General features: G+C 52.6%; 2 protein-coding genes across 12 annotated transcripts in view; one reads left to right on the forward strand and one right to left on the reverse strand.

Annotated features, from left to right (window-relative positions):
* The window catches only part of PKD1 (polycystin 1, transient receptor potential channel interacting), a 98898-nt gene extending 86264 nt beyond the window's left edge, over nucleotides 1–12634 (forward strand). For all 3 annotated transcript variants that reach the window (XM_063342881.1, XM_063342882.1, XM_063342883.1), the window contains exons 36-46: nucleotides 296–498; nucleotides 847–1041; nucleotides 1855–1994; nucleotides 3095–3222; nucleotides 3584–3752; nucleotides 4489–4614; nucleotides 4783–4957; nucleotides 5556–5843; nucleotides 6327–6461; nucleotides 6807–7115; nucleotides 7518–12634. In XM_063342881.1, the coding sequence (XP_063198951.1) occupies nucleotides 296–498; nucleotides 847–1041; nucleotides 1855–1994; nucleotides 3095–3222; nucleotides 3584–3752; nucleotides 4489–4614; nucleotides 4783–4957; nucleotides 5556–5843; nucleotides 6327–6461; nucleotides 6807–7115; nucleotides 7518–8144 (2495 nt within the window). In that variant the 3' untranslated portion in view covers nucleotides 8145–12634. The remainder of the gene's footprint in view (nucleotides 1–295; nucleotides 499–846; nucleotides 1042–1854; nucleotides 1995–3094; nucleotides 3223–3583; nucleotides 3753–4488; nucleotides 4615–4782; nucleotides 4958–5555; nucleotides 5844–6326; nucleotides 6462–6806; nucleotides 7116–7517) is intronic.
* Nucleotides 12635–13236: 602 nt separating this feature from the next.
* The window catches only part of TSC2 (TSC complex subunit 2), a 34580-nt gene continuing 30143 nt past the window's right edge, over nucleotides 13237–17673 (reverse strand). For 8 of the 9 annotated variants that reach the window (XM_063342893.1, XM_063342892.1, XM_063342885.1 and 5 more), the window contains 6 exons: nucleotides 17431–17617; nucleotides 16626–16765; nucleotides 16335–16413; nucleotides 15527–15618; nucleotides 15148–15246; nucleotides 13237–14773 (listed from right to left, as the gene is read on the reverse strand). In XM_063342893.1, coding sequence (XP_063198963.1) covers nucleotides 14606–14773; nucleotides 15148–15246; nucleotides 15527–15618; nucleotides 16335–16413; nucleotides 16626–16765; nucleotides 17431–17617 — 765 coding nt within the window. In that variant the 3' untranslated portion in view covers nucleotides 13237–14605. The remainder of the gene's footprint in view (nucleotides 14774–15147; nucleotides 15247–15526; nucleotides 15619–16334; nucleotides 16414–16625; nucleotides 16766–17430; nucleotides 17618–17673) is intronic. The other variant, XM_063342886.1, reaches the window with a different exon arrangement.

Consider the following 17673-nt stretch of genomic DNA (forward strand, 5'->3'; position numbering starts at 1 on the left):
CGATGTCCTGGGGCTCTGAGAGAAAGTAGGGAATCCATCCCACTACCTAAATCAGGATCCCATCTCCTCCTGCCTACCCTGTTGTCTGCAGATGGGAGGCTGCTCTTCTGAGGCTGGCTGTGTTTCAGTGTGCTGTCTGTGTTGCTGCTTAGTGGAAGATGTCTTGGACAATCCCTCCAAACTCACCCAGGACTGGTGGGGAGCGCTCTGCTGGGATGAGTGGTGTGCTCAGCCCTTCCTGTGCCCATTGGGACTCTTTTACAGTAACATTTACGCTTGTTTTCCCTCCTCTCAGTTGCAGACCAGACGTTCAGGAAGCGCTTGCTGCCACCCTGGTGCTCCTATCTGGCTCATGGTATCAGTCTCCTCCTCTTTGCCACATCCACGGGGGTCTCCGTGTGGATCGGGGTGGGCTTTTCCTCCAGCGTTGCCCTCATGTGGCTCATCTCAGGGATATTCAGCTTTCTGGCATCCTTCTTGGTCTGGGAGCCCCTGAAGGTAAGGATAACATGAGTACACAAGCACGCATCCGTACATGTGTATGTATTAGTTGTAATTAACATCTTGCCCAGATACTAATCAAGTCATACTGGACACTGCATGGATTGGATACTCTCTCCCATCTTCATATCCCTGCAGGAGGGGAGGGATGTGCACACCAGCAGCAGTAGGAGAGGCAAGGCTGGTGGCAAATTGTTTTAGAAGTCTTTTAACTGCTCCAAGGGAGTGCTCAGCAGCTGTGCTGTGCTCGCTGTCTGTGCTGAAAGGCTCACAGGAGCTGCTGCCCATGGTGGTTCTGGTGGCACAGCTCTCTCTGCAGGTTCACAACACTGCTTGTCTCCCCAGGTTCTGCTGGAAGCCCTCTATTTCTCACTGGTTGCCAAGCGCCTGCACCCAGAGGAAGATGATACCTTGGTGGAGCATCCATTTGTTGAGCACGTTTCGGAAAAGATCAGCAAAGTCCGACCCCCACAGGGGTTTGCCCTTTTCCAGGCCAAGGAGGAGGCCAGGAAGGTCAAACTGCTGCACAGGATGCTGAAGGTGAGACATCTCATGATACCTGTGGTGTCCAGGACAGAGGCAGAGTGCTGGCTCTGTGAGCTGAGATACATCCTTGTATGGGTCCTCCTAATCCAGCTGTGATCTCGTGAGCTAGTAGGTGCATGCCTCCAGTTTCTGCCTCAGTTTCCCCATCTGTAAAAGACTGGCAGTGACATTCATCTTCTCTGTAAAGCTCTGAGATCTGAGGTGGCTGGAAAGCAGAACCATAAGGGGGTTGATTTGGAGCAGCTGGTGTGTTTGACTCCATAACTCAGGTGTTCTAGTTTAGGGCAAGGTTTGCAGTGTGGAGTAGACAACAACTTGCACAAGAAAATTCATTAGTTGAGTCTTGTGAAACACCGAACTCCCTATCTAGGAGGAGAAGTTTCAGTCTCTTTGTAGCTCATTCAGTACTAATCCTCCACACTTGTGCTGGGAATACACAGCTGCTTCAATGGAGTCAAGTTATTTTTAACTGAGTGATTTCCCTTTAAAGGATGGAAACTCCCATAACTATTGTATAAGATGAGCTGCCAGCGTATAGGAGCTTGTACAGGGAAGTTGTGCAATGCATATCAACTGAAACATGTGGTGCCGGACTGGCCGCCTTGAACAAAGAATATGGTTACAAGCCTGTGGTCTGGGTTTCATTTTAAGCTGTTTCCCATATGGAAAAAGAAAGAACAGCATGCTCTGGGTCCTGATCCTGCTGCATGGCAGGCAGCAGTCAGTGGAAAGCACTGATTTGCTGCAGGATTGGGAACCAACTCCCCTGTGCTTGGATGCAATCCCTTTCTACTCTCTGCTTGCCAGAATTTCCTCATCTACATGATGTTCTTGCTGGTGATCCTGCTCACTAACTATGGAGATGCCTCCCGCAACAGCAGAGCCTTCCTTTTGCAGAGCTCAATCAAGCAGCAACTGGGCAGCAACGAATTCCTCCGCATCAAGAGGTAACTGCGAAGGCCCTGGGGATGGGGAGGAACAAGGTGTTGCTTTCTATCAGAGAAGCTGTGCAGGGCTGCAGCGAGTAGTCGGGGAGCAGGCTGGGGCTGGCTGTTGGGCTCATGCTCCACAGTCACTCCCATTAGAGGTTCTCGAGTCTGTGGGGAGCACTGGTGCCTCTGTGGAGCTGGGCACTCACATACGAGCATGGCATGGCAGTGAGCAGGTCCTTTTTTGTCCCTGTCTTTCTGCTTCTCCCCTGGAGAACAGAGGGACCTGTAGGGGTTGAGAGCTTTAATTTCTTTGCATTTTAATTAATTCCTTAGCGGGAAGAGACTGTGTGAATTACAGATGTTTATCTTTCTGTATCTGGTTAAAAGGACACAAGTTTGCTCTGTCTCCAAAATTTACAACTGTAAGGTTTAGCCATAAACAGGGTCACGAGAACCAAAAATAACATCTAGTATAAATACAGAGTCCTTCCCTTCCCTGCTCTGCACATATGGTTTAACTAGATTAAATTTTCCCAGCTGAGTTTCCACACCGCTACAAACTCCGGCAGTCCAGACTGACATCGGAACGGCTGCCGGGGATTAACAGCGTCTTTGTACCCGTCTCACTACAGACCCCTTGATTCTTCTGTGCAAATAGGCGCGGCTTGTCCATGCCATGCAAAGTCACAGGAACTTTGATTCACCACAATATAAATCAGGAATTATTCCAGTGAAGTCGGTGGAGTTCCTGGGGTGAAAGTGCTGTAAAGGGGCAGAACAAAGCAGAATCTGGTCCTAAATATCATCTCTTTTCCACCGCGCTGCCACAGACCCACTGGTCTGATCCTCATCCATGTGCCAAGTGGATTCAATCACCTTTAGGTCTTGCATGTCAAATAAACATTTTCCTGACCCCAGCCCAGCTCTTGGAATGGATGGAAACGCTGCCTCTGCCTGCAGCCAGGCACCCAGGAGGAGAGCAGCCCAGGTTAGCTCTCCAAAACTTGTTCCCATCCTCCAGGTGAAACACAGGTGGTCATGGGTGAGACATGCAGAGACTGTGCTAGCAGAGCTGCCCCAGGGGCTAAGCCTCTCACGCCTTTTCCCCATTGCAGGTCGGATCAGTTCTGGGTCTGGATGTCACAGGTCTTCCTCCCTTACCTCTACAACAACCAGTCGGGTCAGGAGAGCTACAGCACCACGCTGGGGACAGCCCGGCTGCGCCAGCTCAGGCTGCAGGAAGGTAGGTGGGCAAGGGCCCGTGACTCTGTTGTCATGGGGTGGGTGGTGACATTCCTGAAGGGATGAAGTGGCCAGGTCTGGATGCGGCAGGGGCTAAATGAAGCAAGGCGGAGATTACGGAGGCAGGTTTTTCTTTGCAGTGTCTGGTTCTGCTCCTGCAGAGATGAACTGAGGCAGTCGATCATGGGGATTTACACTAAAGAGAGAGGCTGACTTTATTTCTGGAGGTGTGACTGAGGAGGTGGAGGGGGCCGGGGCTTGGGAAGAAGGGAGAAGCTAAGTGTGAAAGCTCAGCTGTGTGCCCCAGCACTGTTTGGCTGTGTTGGGCTCCCCATGGGGTGACAGTGTTGGTCTCATTCCAGCTGAGTGCCAACGCAGTGCCCAGGATGTCCTCCACAGCATGGGCACAGCTGCCAGGAGGAACTGCACCGACTCGCACAGCTTTTCTACCGCTGACTACGCAGCTGGCTGGGAAAGGGCAGCTGCGAACGTGACGGCTGCATGGTCCTACTCACCACCCGACCTGACAGGGTAAGGAGCTGCCCAGCCTGCACCTACACCACCTGCTCCATCTGCTAAAGATATTGCATCTTTACACTTGATTCAGTGCCCACTTGGTTGAGGGTGGTTCCCAGTCCTCACCTCAGTGAGGCCAGCTGCAGCCCCTGAGGCTGGCAAAGTGCAAATAAACACCAAAATGCTGAAAGCCTTCTCTGAAGCTGTCCGCACGGGCAGTGCGAATGGTGGGAGGCATATAGCTGCCTCTTACCCAGCTTCCCTGGAGATGTGCATGTCACCTTGAGCTGTCTCAACGGCAGCGTAGTGCTGTTCTCAGGGGCCTGGGGCAGAGGGTTCAACTTTCCAGCTTCCAGGGCAGAGACAATCTGCAGAACAAGGTAACCCAGCTGCCCACAGAAACCACAGAGCAACACTAGCTTTCTGTTAAAGTGGGTTATGGGAAATTGACCTTTACCGGTATATTGGACACTGTTGGTGTCTGATCTGGTTTGTTCCTGTATGCATCTTTCTTGAAGTCTGGGGCGCCACAGGGCTTGGGGCTTTTCTGAGGTTGGGAACACTGAGATGGGTCAATGGACTTCTGTAATTTGTCTTGTGATACAAACAACAAGGCGGCTGTTGCCCTTGGGTGTGCAGCTTAGGGGTTAGGGTCTGCATCTGCACGCCTGGTCCTGGCCTGCCATGTAGGAGAGCATGCCAGTGGCTGCTCTGTCCTCCATCTCTCACCATGGCTTCTCTTCTTCTGCAGGGTCTGGTATTGGGGTTACATCTCTTTCTACGATAGCAGCGGTTACGTCCAGGAGCTGGGGGCTTCGCTAGAGGAAAGCAGGGCTCAACTGAATTTCCTTCAGCAGCACACTTGGATCGACAACATGTAAGTGTGGCATGGGCAAAGGGAATAGTCTGCTGACACCCAGGTTCTTTAAGGGTGCTGCTGGGGTGTCACAGGGGCAGGAGGGTCTATGATCCTACAAAACAACAGCACCAAAACCCAGGGCTGGTGTTGTCCAAGTGCCCTGAGCTGCTCTTCTCCCCTCCACAGGAGCCGGGCAGTCTTTGTGGAGCTGATGCAGTATAACCCCAGTGTGGACCTTCATGCTGCCATCACCCTCCAGCTGGAGTTCCTGGGAGCCGGCCAGGCCATTGCCACGGTCACCATCAGTCCCTTCCCACTGCTGCGGCTCAGCGGCGGTGTCACGCTGCAGCTTCTCATGATGGTCAGTGTGCTACTTCCCTTCAGTGTTCCTTTTCCCTCTCGGTCACTTCACGGACAGCTCTGGCAGCATTGGTCACTGTGAATTAAAGCTCTGCTGCCTGAGGCCACATGTCCCCATGCATGTCACCACCCTGCTTCCAGGCCTGGACAGCGCACAGAAAACATCCCTGGCATCACTGAGGGGAAGGAGATTCCTTCTGTCTGGCAGCATTTGTTGGTCTTGTCTCAGCCTTTTTGCTTCCTTGAACTCGTACCTGTTACTGTGGAAACTTGAGGCGTTTGTTCTTAGTGGGGACATCAGCCAGCTGAGATATGTCCCTGGAGACCATGCCTGGGTCCTCTTCCCCTGGGCACTGCCAGCCTGCCACAAGTGCCTTGGATGCGGTTTGGGGAGGTTCACTGCTAGGGCAGAAGGGAGCGAGGTACTGAGTGAGCGAGGAAGGCATGAAAGAACTTGAGGGTGTGCTCCAGCTGTAGGTAGAAATCAGCCTGGTACCTGGGGCTTTTGCTGTCCCGGGGTGCTGCAGGGTCTCCTGGTGCAGCCCAGCAGTCAAATGTTACCCTCTCCTTCCCTGGTAACCTCTCCATTCCTCCCCAAGGTCTTCCTCATGATGTTTGTGGTCTACTTCGTGGTGTCTGAGTCACTGTCCATCAAGAAGGAAGGCAGGGCCTACTTTACCCTGTGGGGCAACTATGGCCAGTGGGTCTTCATCCTCCTCACCACCTGCACCGTGGTGGTGCACCTCAGCCAAGCCACCCTTGCCGACCAGCAGTGGCTCAAGTACCTCAACAACCGCAAGGGTTTCACCAACTTCTACCAGGTGGCCTTTCTCAACACCGTCTTCAGCACCTTGGCTGCATCCCTCCTCTTCCTCCTGACTGTGCAGGTATTGAGAGGGTTGGGTGGGGGCAGCATGTGGGCAGGGATGTGTGCATTGGTCTTCCTGTGCCAGCTTGTTGTCCGTGCACAGTCCCATGGCAGGGGCAGCAAAGGGCCCTGAAGTAAAAGCAAATATAAGACTGTGGTCCTGCTGTGCCAGGCACTGATCAAATGCAATGGGGCTGCTGCCACACCCAGACTCCAGGACAGAGGTGGTGGGCAGTGATTCCACGTGCATCTCTGCTGTAGCACTCCGGGTCTCTCAAACTTCTGGACCCTCGATTCCCTTGAGGAATTCAGACTAATGTGGCTGATGGGATGATTTTTGTCTGCAAGGAGCCTGTTGACTAGGATGTCCTTTGCTCTGCCAGAGTTTGCATTTCTCAGAATTGTAGAGATGTTTGAAAGACCCTTCCAGGGGCTGGAAGGATCTTGCAGCAGCCTCTCCGATGGGCCCATGTTGTAACACCATCCTCTCTCTTGGTCGTAGGCTGCCCAGCAGCTGCGGTTTGTCAGGCAGTGGTCTGTGTTTGGGAAGACCTTTCAGAAGTCTGCAAAGGAGCTGACTGCTGCGGGGCTGGCGTTCACCGTCCTCATCCTGGCCTACGCCCAGCTTGGCTTCCTGGTAACTACCTGCTGTCCCCGCGTTGTCTTGCAGAGGGGCTGGTTGTCAGCAAGGGCTGCGCAGGGTTGTGTTGCCCCTCGTCCCTCACCACGCCATGACACTGAGCAAAGCCCAGTGGGTCCTCTGGGTGCTCCAGTGCTAAGCATGTGCAGGGTGCTCTTGTCTGCCACAGGCCAAGCGGCTTTGGCCATGGGCTGTGTTTGTGGCCTGTCCGTGTCACAGCCAATTTGTGGGCCGCTCCTCAGGGCTCATGCTTTGTAAGGTGGGGTAGTGAGTACCGGGGGTCAGGGGAACATTTTGCCACTGATCCCTTCTCATTACATCTCCAATGTCCCCCCGTTGTAGCTCTTCTCCTCCTCCTCGGAGTCCTTCCGCAGTGTAGGCAGCAGCCTCCTGCTGCTCTTTGCCATGCTGCGGGGCAGCGTGAACCTCCGCCCGCCCGAGTCCTCGGGCCTCTACTACCTGTTCTGCACCAGCTACATCATCCTGGAGGTGTGGATCGTGCTGAGGCTGTTCACCGTGGTGCTTGTCTACAGCTACCGGGAAATGCACTTCGAGCTGTACCGCCCCGCCTTTGAGCCCCAGGACTACGAGATGGTGGAGCTCTTCGTGCGCAGGCTGAAAATGTGGATGGGCTTCAGCAAAGCCAAGGAGGTGAGTGCAGCATGGGAGCCTCCGTGGAGAAGGGGCCCGGTAGCAGGCTGCAGGCATTTGCAGAGAATCAATGCCCACCATCCTTAGCCTTCACTTTCCTTTGGCTACTTCCCGCTGCCGTTCACAGTCAAGTTCCTCTGGCACATGAGGGCTGGAGCAGTGGCTGTTCCTGGAGGCCCAAGAGTTTAGTGGTGGGCTGTTGTAGGGGCAAGTTCTCAGTCCCACAGTTCCACATGTTTTTATCTGGGATCTGTCCCCCGGTCCGTGCTGTGACCTGGCCCACTAGGAGTGGCTGGGAGCAGCCCTGGGGCTGTATGAAGCGGGACACAGTGCCACAGCACAGCATTCCCACGTACCAGCTCCTGAAATAACTCTCCCCCCTGCACCCCTCTTCTCTTCCAGTTCCGGCACAAGGTGAGGTTCGAAGGGATGGAGCCACTGCCGTCCCGAGACTCCAGTGACTCCAAGTCCTTCCGGGGCCCCACTCCCAGCGCTGCCTCCGACAGCTCCAGGGCTTCCACCTCCTCCAGCCAGCTGGACGGGCTGAGTCTCATGCTGAGCACCCGGGACAGCTTGGAAGTGGACGCTGACATCCAGCGCCTCCTTTCCCTCTTTGAGATGCTGCTTGCCCAATTTGACCGGGTCAACCAGGTGACGGAGGACGTGTACCGCATTGAGCACCAGCTGGAGGGCTCTCAGAGCCGCCGCTCCAGGAGGAGGTACACCCAGATGTCGGAGGATGTCCTGAGCAGGTACTGTGCAGGCAGCACAGAGCAGGGGCCCTCACCCGAGATCTCCTCCGACACGGACCTGCAGCCCCCGCGGGATGCCCCGCTGTCCCCCCACTCTCCTGCCGCCCTGCCAGGCAGCAGGGGCTCTGTCCCCAGCCGGCTCCTTCGAGCTAGCAGAGGCGTCAGCGTGGCGGCTTCTGTGCTGCCCCCACACAAACCCTACGCTGCTGTCGCTCCGGCGGTGAAGAAGAAACGGCCCCTCCGGGCCAAGAACAGGGTGCACCCCACTGTCAAATAACAGTGCAGCACGGGGAGCAATGCCCTCGGAGGGCAGAGAGCGCCTGGAAAGGGGTTTGCGAAGGGTGGGCTGTGCCTGCCGTGCAGACCTGGAGCCTCAGGAGCTGCTGCTTCTGAAAGCTCCCGCCGCGGCGGCTGTGCCTGCCGGGGCACACGGGGCTGCTGCCTGCAACGGGGCTGGCACAGCTGCCATCCTCCGTGGACCTGAGCATCCCCAGCGGATGGGCCGACTTCCTTACTGGTGGCTTCCAGCATTAAGGGTTGGTTGGAGAAGGCTGAGCCTTTCCCTCGGGGACAGCTGGGGAAGGGTGCGCGGGGTACAGTCAGCGTGCAGAAAATCCCCGTTAGGGTAGGGCAGTATTAAAAAGTCATTTATTTTGTTAAATGGCCCCATCTGCAAACGGCTGCATATGGCGACTGTCACATGGACACTTTACTGGGGACTGGCACAGGGTGACTGGTACAAGGCTCACCTCCCTTCCCTGCTGGCTGTGCCGGATGGAAAGGGGGAGAGGAGAGCCCCAGGCCTTGAAGGTTTGAACTGAGTCTTGGATTTTGTTGACCACACACACTGTGGAGGAAAGCTACAGGTTTCAAGAAGATATTTAACCAATTTTTTTTTTTTTTTTAAGCGTAAATATATATAGATATAGATAAATGATATCTACACCCAGATCAGTTAATTTCCAGTATTGGCTACTTTTATCCTCCAGAAATTGGTACTATTTCTTGTATTTAAAGAAACCCAATATTTAAAACAAATGACATTGCAAGCTGCAGCGAGCTGCCAGCCCTGCTACCCGGCCAGGCTCGGAGGGGATAATGAGCTGCAGCTCATGGAGACCTCGGGCTGCTTTCAGCCGTCTCTGAGCGTGGGGTTGCCGACGTGCTGGCTTCGCTGCGGTCCCCCACCCACCCCCTGCCCCCCAGCGCTTGCCCCCCGGCACAGTGGCCCACGGGGTGCGGGCGCTGCTGGCTGCTTGGCTTTTCTAATCCAAGGAATGTATTGACGTAAGTATATGTATTTTTTTTGGTTTACTTGTTCGTATGTACTGCCCAGCACTTTAAACAATGCTTTCCTCGGCTAACAATGACACATGCGACATAACAAGAATGGGATAATATATCACAAAAGCAGTATTTTTTTGTTTGTTTGTTTAAATCATAAACTGAAATGAGCTGATGAAGTGAAGGCAGCCCCCAGCATGCCCCAGCCGTGCCGGTACCTCCTAAGAGAAGCACAAAGGCGTTGGGGGAGGCTGGTAAAGCCCTAAGGGAGCTTTTGTTGGGGTCTCCCTCCAGCCCTGCCGCCCCGCAGCTCCCCGGGACTCGCTGTGCGCTGGGCTACAGCTGGCCTGTGCTCGCCGTGCCCGGCCAGGGAGGGGCTGCGCCCGGGGCACCCCCTGCTCCCAGCGCAGGGGGGTGCTGAGCAGCGGCTGAAGCCTCCCCGGGGCCTGCATTCACCTCATCATCACCATTTCACGTTATGTATATTGTATGTAATTTATATGGTTTGGTTTTGTTTTTTTTTTTAAAATGTATATATTTTTGTATGTTTGCTATATTTTCATAGCATCGGTAACGTGTTTGAAACATGTAGATAGGAGACAGAATACTATTGTCAGAGTTATTTAAAGGATGTATTAAGTGCTTCTTCCTGGGAATGTCCCGTGTATATAAGTATTAGGTGTCTGTGTGCATGTGGTGCGCGTGCTCTCCTCCCCGCTGAGGTTTGGCCAGGCTGGCTCTGGGCCAGTCGCTGCAGGCAGAGCGGAGCGTGGCAGGGGAGGGGAAGCCCGGCAGCGCACGGCTTGGTGTCTTCCCAGAACTTGCTCCATGCTTCGGAAACGTGAGGGGGTCGAAGGGGAAGCCTTAGGCAGCAAGACCAGGCAGGCAGCGCTGCAGGGGAGGGTGCCTCGGGTTCGAACGCATCTTCCCTCTGATGCTGATGGTCCTGGAAGCAGCCTTCCCGTGCCCAGGCCGGGGAGACCCTTCCAGGCAGAGAGAGGGGTCTTCTCGGACACTTCCATTGCTGATCACGTCACCCGAGTCTCCCCATCCAGCTCCCAGCACTGCTGCCGCACTGTGTTAGAGACTTATAAGGAAGATTTCACTCCAGCTATCCGCGTGCTTCCTTGGCTCCAGGTGCCTGCCCACGTCCCTTACGGGTGACTGAAGGAGGATACAGGAGGGCACAGGGGTGTTCTTTGTGATGGCTTTGGGATTGGTGTTAATTTACCTTTGAAAAACTCAGTTGATATGAAGGCCAGACACTGTGGAAAGGTTGCAGAAGGATGTGGGCAGGAGAAGACAAGTGTGCTGTAGCTTGAAGATTACTTAAAGTGAGGTGGTGGTTGGTCACCGTAGAGGTGGTTGAAAGAGCAGATTGCACAGAGAGAAGTAGAGTGCAGAGGGGAGAAAACTAATACTAGTAACCACAAAGCTTCCATAGCAGGAAGGAAAGGCAGGTAGAAGAGGAGACGACAGAGAAGTGCCTAGAGTTCAGTAGCAGTAGTCGGAGATAGAGGGCTCCAGCCTGGAGGCAGCAGGTGCCTGGAGCAGGTAGAACCAGCAGCGAGGTCCACAGAGCCCAGGGATGGGGCCCAGCGCTGGCTCCGGTGCTGGTGTACACGAGTGATTCATTACTCCTTTTACTAACAGCTCTCTCTTCCCCAGAACGCTTCTGGTGTCTAAAACTGGCTTTCAAGCCAGAGATTTAAAACTATTGGCCTTTCATTTTTCGGTTCTTTTACTTAGCCGAGCAGCACAGCCTCCAGGCTCACCTCTGGTACGTGCCCATGACCTTTTCTGTGGGGGGGACAGGTACAATGCTGGTGCAGGTGCCTGCAAACCACGTCCCAAATCCCTTAAGGCAGTAAAACGAGCAGCTGTGAGATGTGCCGGGATAGCTGGGCTGTGGCACTGCAGCTCCGATAGCAGTGCTGGGCACACCTCTGCATCCAGTCGCTAAGCTCCATGCCCCTCCGGTGTGTCCTCCCCGGGGCTACGGAAGGACATAGTTATAAAGCAAAATCCGGTTCGGTGAGGTAAGCACAGGCCCTGGGTGAAACTCAGGAATTCTATTCTACTTCTGTCCTTAAAGCCAAAGTTTCTGCCTCTTTGGCTACGCCTCAAAAGGAAAGGCACCGGAGAAGTAGTTAGATGCATAAACAGCAGCTGCCCGCAAAGACAAAAGCAAGGTGCTCAGCTTCTAACACTGCTGCCTACACATGCAGGAATTTTTTTGGCCAACAGAGAGATGGAAAAAGGAGAGCACCTGTAGGGCAGCACTCGCTGGCACGGGCTGCCGGGTGGGCCACCAGCTCTTACTCGCTTTAGGGTTCTTACATGGGAGATCTCCCAAGCACAACTGCACCAGAACAGCCACTTTTAATCTCTAGCTCCGCGCCTGGGCAGCCCTTCCCTGCTGCAGTGGAGCAGTGTGCGTAGATCCAGCCACCCCTGAGTGAGCAAAACGAACCAAGCAGGTCTTGGAAATCTCGTGCATCTTCAAGAGGCAAAAAGTTCAGTTCAAGATGCACAGTTCCGTTCTCAGCCCCTTCCCAACCCCCACAGCTCGAATACGCTCACGTGAGCGAGAGTGGCCACAGGAGTTAAGCGCAGGAAGGCGAGAGGCAGGGGCGAGCAGGGACCCGGCTGCTCCGAACAGCCTGTAATAAGCTAACGGGAGGGGAGCGGGGGGCTCTAAGAAGGATGCTCCCCGAGTGAAACATCAGGATTTTTGTTCCCAAGTGCCTGTTTCTCACCAAGCGTGCTCTGCGTGTGTGTGAATGTGACTTGATGCGTGTGACTTACCAAGTGCTTCTTCTAATCAAAGAGGAGCAGAAACAGGATAAGACAACTGCCCTACTTCTTCCCTTCACTTGAAGTACGGAGAGCAGCTCTGGAACCCACAGTTGTTTCTTGAAAAGCCAAAAACCTCCACGAGGGCCCACGTGCGTGATGGGCACCACTGACAGCTTTCGGGCAATCGTAGTTCTCATCGCAGCACTTATTTGTACAAACTATAGCAACACTCACAGGGTTCCTTCACTGTCCCAGCTAAGGTACCGCGTATACGTGCGCTGAGCTGCAGCCAGAGTTACTAGTCATGGAGTTATGCCCTCGACAGCGATAAACTTGACTTGCAGCCTTAGCCAATAAATACTCCTGAATGTATATTTCTGTGTTTGTAGTCACCCAGAGATGGTTTCTTATTTATTGTCTTAAGTCTCACAAAGATGCAACAGTATCAAGCTGCTTAAATCAAAAACTCTATCCATTAGTTTAAAAGGGAGAGGGAGGGACTTATGTAAGTGCTTTTTTATTTTCAAAAAAAAAAAAAAAAAAAAAAACAAAAACAGATGATTGTGACCAATATGCCAACTGTTACTGTCTGGTCAGCATTTCACTGCAAACAAACGTATCGTATTTTGTAACTGTGGGGATGTTTCTTAAAAAATGACAAGGTCAAATAAAAGATGACTGCTACGACCCGGCTCCGATGCTTTTGTTCCGCTCACTCCAGCCCCCTCCCGGCTCCCAGCGAGAGCTCGGCAAAGGCATGGTAGGGGCAAAGCAGCACCAGCCAGAGCTAGTCCAGAGCCATCCCTCCCCCCGCATTGTCATTCTCTTTGCCTGTGACCAGAATTTCAGGTCTCCTGCACAAAACAAGGCACTTCCTTACATCAGCCAACCTACTAGGGCAGCTCTGGGCTGTAAATAACGACATCAGCGTGTCAGTGAAGGGTCTGCCATCAAGGTAAAGGAGACTCGACCAAGGCAGAGGACGGCACCAGGGCTCGCTCGTCCCCAGCTGCCACTGCACAAACACCCGCGGCAGCAGTCGAGCTGCTCTGGTGGGAGACGCCGAGAGAAAAGCGCCCCGCAGCAGAGGTGACGTGAAGCTGCGGCAGAGGGAATATCCCCAGTGCAGGGACTGGAACGCAGCCAGGTATCGCACCACGAGGCGCGGCTGGCGGTTACTGAAATATGAGCGATACGGATCAAAAAACTGAAAGGGGAAAGGAGGGAAGGAATTTACGTTATTATGAAACACAGTTTGAATCTTCCCAGGCCAGCAAGAACCCACCGACCATACGAATATTTTATTTCCTTTATGACTTATAAACACTCAAATCACAACATACACTTAGAGTTCCCAAACAGCCCTGCACAAGCTAGTAGCATCACTTTTGTCCCCTCACCTGTCACTTCACAGTTCCGTGTGCAGATTGCACTTGTCTTCATCTCCACTGCAAGGGCGCTGCCGTTAGCTGTTACCAAAAAGCCACGCTCCCCCCTTTATTTACAAAGCAGGAGATAAAGTACTCACAGTATAGTCCAGCTTACATGGTTTCTCCCAGTTTGGTAGTGTAGTGTCTGATGACCATCTTACCACAAGATGGGCTACATAATCCCAATTCCACCTGTCCACGCGCGCGCTGAAAGGACCGCTCGTAACGCCTTCAACAGCCGAGGGTCCAGCAGGAGGGACTGTCACTATGCGTTAGTGCAACAGGCAAAACTCACTCAGAGATGATGCCCCAAGACATGTCAACAGTCTTTCAAAAAGAGATACCCCCAGCCTCGCTGCAACCAGCGGGAATTCTGCAGCCGAACCTAGATATCAGGTCTGGCCTCTGGCTAAATCCCTGCAGGCAGCCCCATGGGTCAGACTGTTCATCCCAAATAATTTGTGGCCCAGGTCTCTGCCGTTCTGCTGCTCCGGTGAGTGGCATCCGCCCCCCTGTTTTGCGTTACTGCCGGGAGCAAAATAATTTCTGCTGAATGAGGGAGGGTTTGCTGTGAATCTCTCAAAATGGAGACAAATCCATGGGAATTTAAGCAGCACGTTTGGCAGGTCACTTGAGAACCCAAATTAACTCTTACCAGAGCCGGCAGCAGAACAAGTCTGAGAGCCTGAAGAGTTCAAGTGCTGAGAGACGCCGAGGCCTGGAGAGGAGCTGGGATTCCAGGGTGCTTAGAAATAACGACTGGATTTTCAGTACTTCATACTTCATTCCCAACCAAGTCATCAAAATCCCCACAGTTCCTGCACCTTCCAACTACGTGATGAACTGCAGAGTATCATACTTTGTCTGCTTCCACCAGACGCTGGTGTGGAAGGAGTCCAAAGAAAGGTTCTGCAAGGAAGTTCCCATCAGAGATGGAAGCTTTGAAATAGCTCAAACCAAATAAAAACAAAATACGTAGAGTTGGTCCTCTCTTGGAGCATCTGCTGGGAATACAGCGTCCTCATCAGAGAGTGTCAGGCCAAGACGGAGAAACATTCAAGCCCCCCGGTGCGGTTCAGTGCCCAGTCCGCATGCAGCAGCGCAGCCACGCTGCGCCCGCCAAACCTTCTCCACTACGTCCATGCAGCCGCACGGGGTCAGCAGGCCGGTAAAACGCTCTCGCTGCCTCGTCCGTCCCAGAACAGACACACCGACCCACCGGGATCTACACGAACTCCGTGAAGTCGTCCACCGAGGAGATCAGCCGCTTCCTCTGTCCGGTCTCGTAGGTGGGTGGAGGGTCCTGAGGGATCTGGGGAGGGGCCTTTGCCGGAGCAGGTGGATGCATCTGCAGGGGAAGGGCAGGAGTCTGGTACTGGGTTTCTTCACGTAGCTGAAAGTCAAAGGAGAACAGATGAGCTCCATTCTCTCTGACACACTTTTCACTCTCCACGTGGGCAGGACCAGACAGGTTGATCAGGACAGCTTGTCCTACCATCCCTAGCACGGTGCCGAGGGGATGCAGCCCTGGGTCCGGATATTAGGGTTCCCAAACCCCTTGCCGCCAAGGAAGCTGTTCGGAAGCTCGCAAGTCCAGACGTACACGGCTACACTTGTCACTCCCACAAGAGCTGGATTCTAACCTTCATCCACATATTCCTCCTCATATTCAGCATATTTTGATAGCTGATTTTAGGGGCCTTATTTGTTGTAAGGCTCTAAGGTAGAGCCCAGTTCTAAATACTATGAACAGACGGCTTTACTTACCCGGTGCCTTAACCTCTTGATATGACGCAGCCTTGCAATCCATTTGGATGGGTAGGTGTCAGTAGGGTTTGATCGACTATGATGAACCTGGGAAGCCATCTAATTTGGGAAGGGTGAGGAGAAGCAGAGAAAGAGAGGAGACACATTACATGGCAATAAAATTAATAGAACGCTTCAGTACCGTTTGACAGCGATTGTAATACAGCTCTAAGTTACAACTGTTCACGTGCTAACTCTGACTTAAGTGTTGACAGAAATAACTGAAGCAGAAAGCTCATTCATTTGCTTTAGCAAGCCCTACTCAATTCCTTGGAAGCTGGTGACGGACCAAGACACCAGGTGAAAGACAGAAGGTCTGGGGGAGCTCAGGAGTACTCACGTTAGCGTGCAGGGCCATCTGACGGGCTACAAACGGCAGGTTCTTGTCAGAGATGATCTTAGCGACACTCGTGTCCACGAGGCCCTCCATGTCTTCATTATAAAGGAAGAAGAAAAAAAATCTTGCGAGACAGTTAAGAACAACGCAAAAGTTGCCAGTAACTAATTGGACAAGTGATACAAACCCGAGGAATTGCACCACAGAATCTCAAAAGTTCCCAGCGAGCTCTACAGCTCCAACTGTAACAGCATTTGCACTCCAACTTAACACAACTGGCTCTCAAATTCTGGCTGCTCCGTAATGGTTTGAGGAGAGCCTGCTGGGCTCTTTATCACACGAACAGAAGTGTGAGCAAAAACCACCCCAGAAGTGCCCTTTTGGTAAAAGGAAAGCAAACGCCCCAGCAGATCACTGCGCCAGCACTGCTGAACTCGCACAGAGCCACCACCAGTTTCCAAGTACCAGGTCGCGCAGTGCTGGGAAGGACAGCAGAGGCCAAAGCCGCGGGGACCTCCACCACGTATCTCCTCCCGTATTCCCAAGCCATTGTTGGAGGGACCCGCTCTCCTCTGCTCGCACTTTGTCTTAAGCTTGAAGACAGTATGAGTGGTACAATGGGAAGATACCTCTTATCTTGGGGAAGACAGAGGAACAGGACATATCCAGACAAAACCAGGCAGCAAATTGGTTTCAGAGAGTTTCTCCTGGAAGTTTTTACTTTTGAAACACAAAACCACTGCAAAGTGAAGGCAGTTATTGCACCACCAGTATAGGAAAGACTGAGAACAAAGGCTGGAGGGATTCCTACCTTTCCGACACTGCAGCGTCACCAGGTTACAGTCATAGTCAAGTGGTGTGATGATAACGTGCACAAAATTGAACTGACCCTAACGAGAAAAGAATAAAATAGTCATATACATTTTCCTGGCAGCCGTCGTGATTCTTGTGAATGCCATAAACTAACACATGTGAATCCACCAAGGCCAATAACCTCCATTCATGATTTCAACACTGTTTGCGAAGATAACACACATCAGATTAAGGTTTTACAAACAGCCACGTGCCTTTTCATAACACACCCGCAAGTAAAATCTTGTACCTTTATTGTTCCCAGTTTAAACTCTTCTCCAGAATCGTTGTAAACAATAGAAACAAAATCATTCCCAAGGTGCCTTTTCTTGTCGCAGCGGTATTTATCCAAATCTTTTGTGGGCATCAGAGTAGCGATGTGGAAAATGGCTGAAGAGGAAACAGAAAACCCCTTAGGCTGGGCCAGGTAACCAGTGGTGCAAGCGCCACTTCCCCTGACTGAGCTCTGCAGAGCACCAGGGCCACAGTGAGTAACCTCCAGCTGCTCCACAGAACCAGGCTAAGGAAGATGACTGGCATGCACAGAGCTGTACCAAAAAATTTGGGAAGTTCATCGGAACTTGTTGGATCCTGGGTGATATCTGCACGGCCGCAGGAGCTGGGTAACACTGCAGTTCAATTAGCAATGACCACGGTAACGACAACCCTCCTGCTTTCAATGCTGTTCTTCAGAGAAGCAATTAGCAGAGTTCTGACACGTTCACGTCACCCGCAATTAACAGCCTTCACAGCAGCTTAAGAACAAATAGCTGCTTCTACAAATCTCTACTCCAAACCATATCAGCCTTTAATAGAGCAGACTATTTCAAAAGTAAGTGCTGTGATTTTATTTTTTTTCTTAAATAAGGCAGGTATGCACCTCTCACAAACTTTAACACATGACTTGCAGAGATACCACAGAGAGAATGGGAGGAGAACAGAGCCCCAGGTCGTCTCTACTCCATCCCTGGAAAGGAAACCATTTGTAGAAGGCAGGTCCGTCTTTAGATGAGAAAAGACCATCCCCCTACTTCCAACTTCTGGAGCCACCTTACCTTGCATAATGTCATCGTGCCAACAGTAGGTAAACTGTCCATCCTCCCCACACACGTCCAGGCCACCAAGGTAAATTTTATCCGGCTGACAGTCTTTGAGCTCAATGAGCTTCCCTAACCCCGTCAGGAACTCTGTGTAGCGATAGGATCCGTGTTCATTTGACAGAATCGCAATTTCGTTGTTGCTCTAGGAAATAAGAACACGGGAGTCCCACACTGAACGCGAGACCACTCAATCGGCAG

This window comes from Chroicocephalus ridibundus, chromosome 8, assembly GCF_963924245.1.
Source record: "Chroicocephalus ridibundus chromosome 8, bChrRid1.1, whole genome shotgun sequence".
NCBI lineage: Eukaryota > Metazoa > Chordata > Aves > Charadriiformes > Laridae > Chroicocephalus > Chroicocephalus ridibundus.